General features: G+C 33.7%; 1 protein-coding gene across 1 annotated transcript in view; it reads right to left on the bottom strand.

Annotated features, from left to right (window-relative positions):
- Nucleotides 1–545: 545 nt before the first annotated feature.
- The window catches only part of LOC106475893, a gene marked incomplete at its 3' end in the record, with an annotated part of 7336 nt that continues 3760 nt past the window's right edge, over nt 546–4121 (bottom strand). Inside the window, exons 3-4 of the mRNA XM_022379901.1 lie at nt 2985–3112; nt 546–672 (exon numbers count right to left, since the gene is read on the bottom strand). Coding sequence (XP_022235609.1) covers nt 546–672; nt 2985–3112 — 255 coding nt within the window. The remainder of the gene's footprint in view (nt 673–2984; nt 3113–4121) is intronic.

Here is a 4121-nt window from a genome sequence, read left to right as displayed (position 1 = left end):
GAAGCTTCCCTCTCACGAGTAAACTGGATCATGAAAAGCTTGCATGCCACCAAGTGAAAAGTTGATACTGCCTTATTAAAACCAAGTTCTAGCACAAAAATTCAGGTAAATTATAGATGGTTCAGAAGTGAACCACCATGACCCAAACAGTTAAGGTGGGCTAGTCACCAGTAACTCTATACAATTATCGACCCATCCTGTCGTGACAGAAGTTGTTGAGGAAATGCTTTCGGGAAATATTGATGAAATATTTATAAATGTAGTTTAACTGGAAAGAAAATTACACACATGGAGACTTTACTGACAAAGTATACTAAGGTCTTTGTAGGGCCATCCTGTATGCTGAGTCATGGATGGAAAGTTCTGTTCAGGCACTACACACACATACATGCAAGAAAAAGAAATCCACATCCAGGAGAATTTCTCAATAAATCAGCATTTTAAAGCCCATTGCTGGAACACATACACACACAAAAAAAACAGCTGTTCAGACATTAATTATTCATTAACATTATACAAGCAGTATTTGAGTAGAGCTTTCTTACCTCGGATGTCTCTGATGGAGGTTCCTGGTACAGAAGTAGTCCAATAAATATAATACCTCCTTGCACAGCTCCCAGTAGCAGAAAAAAATTAGGGACTCGATCCAAAATTTCAGAGTCGTAGAAATACCTGAAATTAATGTAAAATAAAACCAAGATGAACATTTTATGTATTGTGATGTAAAACAGTACTATTTGTATAATTAAAGTAATTATATTGTCTCTGTTGTTTATTGTTAATTAACAGTGAATTTTGTTTAAGGCAAAAACAAAAACATTTTTAATGTTTTTAGAGGATTTATAGACAAGCCACTTAGACCTTTTGTCAAACAGAAGCCTATAAGATGTGAAGTTTGTGTGTGCATAAAACAACTAATTACAAATATGAAACTTTAAAGTGAATTTAAACAATACAAAAAGTTAAGTCTCTCAGGATGAAGAAGGGAGTTGACAGCTATTTTAAAAGATCACTAAGGCCAACTTGATGAATTTATTATTTTGCTGTAGACAGAGCACAGTGTGAGGTTACAACCAGTGAAGAGACAGATGGAAGTGGTCACCAAGAGAGGTGTAAATGAAGAGAATATGTTGGCCAATCGGGAATAAGACTCCTTCATAATTCCATCTTTGTGATCAATGATAACTGTCGCATGATGATACTAAAAGCAAGTTTCAGAAATATCTCCCCTGAAGAGATGGTAAGAAATGATCAAGATACTGATATTAATTCTTAAACCCCGACAGTTTCTCTGTATCGTACGTTCATTTTAATCAAGGAATTTGAGGAAATCTAGTGAAAAGGCTTTAGGGGGTTTGGATTTATGACCATTATTAGTCGAACCTCACACAACCTTTCTTACTGTGTAATGAATACTGCTCTATAGTGACATCATTAGCAAGTCTCAAGAACGTCCTGTAAGGTGGTACTCGTAGAATGGTAAAAACTGACAAACGCCTTGATATCATACAAATTACCACACTTCCACTCTATACCATTTTGTTTATTTTAATCTGTAATCCTAGAGTACCTAAAGCATGATTAAAAACACGAGCCCCGTCAGTTTTACCAAGCATGGCTCAACTGTACATACAACATTATCACATACTTACAATTAAAACAATACAACGTTAAAGAAATTACACAAGAAATAGTTTTTCTAAACAGGGACTTGCCCTTAAAAAGAATCTACATGTGTTTCGATGTCTTATGACACCATCTTCAAGAATAACGGTAAAGGCATTGTTGGGACTTACATACCCACATAATCATTTACATTCCTATAACGTCATCTAGGCTTAAACTAACCTGATTTCCAAAACATCTGTCCGGTAGTTTATTGTTTTTAAACCTAGACCAGCTTTCGTGTTTAATATGATCCAATCAAAAACATCTGAAGTGTGAAAAGAAGGTGCAGCCAAAAAAAGGATCGAGTGTGTGATTTAGAGGAATGAAATCAAAATTGGCGGCCAAACTGGTAGCTACACTTATAACAATAATAAGAATTTTACGGCAAATATTCATTCATTAGTTAGCCAGGCCACGTTTTTTGTTCAACTTGGGGCATGATGGAAGGTAAAATAATATATGCTTGTAGAACAAAATATCAACTCTCTTTTGGCAGCACATTTTTTTTTACACCGAAAGTGTTTTTGATTAGATATCATGACATCTTGTCAATACACACCAACAAACCACAGCAATTAAAAAAGTGACACTCGACAGTAACTAACATTAGCTTTAGGATCACAACCCTATTATTCGGAACAGGCCTATACTTTACAGGTATAAAAAACGAGACGGCATCTAGGAACGAAAAAAGCTAACATAATGACGAAATCAAATAGAGAAACCTCACTAAATACACTAAATATTTTGAAAATATTGTTTTCAACTGTTTGTCTGCTTGTATGTTGTTAAGCAAAAATCTAGACAATTGGCTAAGAAGTATCGAAACCCCTTTTTTTCAGTATGAGACCTCTGATTTACATGAGCCACTGGGGTCATTATTTTCTCGTGCGATTCCCACACGCACGGACGGCGAGATCAAACATGCCTCCTCTCTCACACGGAAAATGCACGCCTGCCTTCACGCATGCCGAGAAGTTTTCCACTAAATAAAATATGATTCAGTGTTGAACTATTGGAAAAACCGAGTCAGCAGGTGAAAGTTTAAACACCATATAGTTGCTAAACAAAATAAAAATAATATATCCTCACTTTTGTTGCTATTTCCTTAACAACTAAAACAGTATGAACACACAAACCAGCTATTATTTCTGCAATTTTTATTCTGTTGTTTCGAAAAAATGCAAATGAATAGCGAACAGCAAGTTACTTGATTTATCCTGTAAGTTATTCATTAGAACTGGAGTGAAAGCAGCTCATGAGGATACTATTCTTGCCAGGAGACCCTTCTTACTTAAATAGCAAACTAAACTTACCCATCAGTATCTGGTTGAAGGTTATTAGGGTTCATAAAGAATGCATGCAAGTTATTCATTAGAACTGGAGTGAAAGCAGCCCCTGAAGATACTATTACTGCAACGAGGGCCTTATTGTTGGGAAACCACTGTAAACGACAAAATGTGTTTGATTCTTAAATTGTAAGTTTTATTTAAAAAAGCTTTATCAAAATTATGTTTATTATCGACAATCAACACTATTTCCAATATTAGAAAGTAGAGACATTTATTGGAATTCATCTCTGAACTCTCTTTGAAAATTAGTAAGTCATTTTTTTCTCCTTCTAGGACAGTTTTATATGTTTTAATATTCTTATTTCTATCATAAGAAGGTATGAAAAATGTTACATACCCTTCAATACTAAAATGATATGCACTGTAATATTTCATAAACAAAAATTCATTTTCTTTCATAACTATCTGATTTCTACACGCTATTAAAAATATACAAGTAGTGATTCTTTTCAATCAAATCTAAAAAACTAGAATATCGTAAAATATTATTGGTTTATAATTAAGTTTATGTAACTTTTTTTTTAGTTAATTAAACCTTTACAATAACTTCCAATAACACTGCATTAAATAGCTAATGCTTTCATCATATGGCATCAAGCTATTTAGTGTGTTAGATATTAGTGTCTACAACTTTCTACAATTGACCCTGTATAGGAAACACTAACTTCTTTCTTAAAAAGAGTAGTCATGTAGTTGAAAAGTAAGTCTTTGGTGGAAACAAGTATTATAGGTTTCTCATTATACTTAATGTTATCCTATAATGACAAGAATAATAATGTTGGAACGCCTATAAACGGGTTCCCTGAATCGTCATGAGGCTAACTTAATAACATGCAGAAAGTTGATATTCAAAAGACTGAATATGTGGAGAAAAATCATGGGTTAATAAATTATTATATACACAGTTACAAATAATACGGATAAATGTGGACAATTATAGATATCATTTTGCATAACAATGATATAAACTGCCACATACTTCCTTTATTCTTATTGTTCACACTGTTGCGTCATCGAGATCACATGACTACAGTGACGCAACGTTTCTAGAACTATCATGTACTTTGGCGAATGTTCAAGTTCTTACTAGAAATGGGTACG

The sequence above is a fragment of the Limulus polyphemus genome, unplaced genomic scaffold (assembly GCF_000517525.1).
Source record: "Limulus polyphemus unplaced genomic scaffold, Limulus_polyphemus-2.1.2 Scaffold9370, whole genome shotgun sequence".
NCBI classification, from domain to species: domain Eukaryota; kingdom Metazoa; phylum Arthropoda; class Merostomata; order Xiphosura; family Limulidae; genus Limulus; species Limulus polyphemus.
Note: the sequence above shows the minus strand (reverse complement) of the source record. Positions and strands in the feature narration are given on the sequence as shown.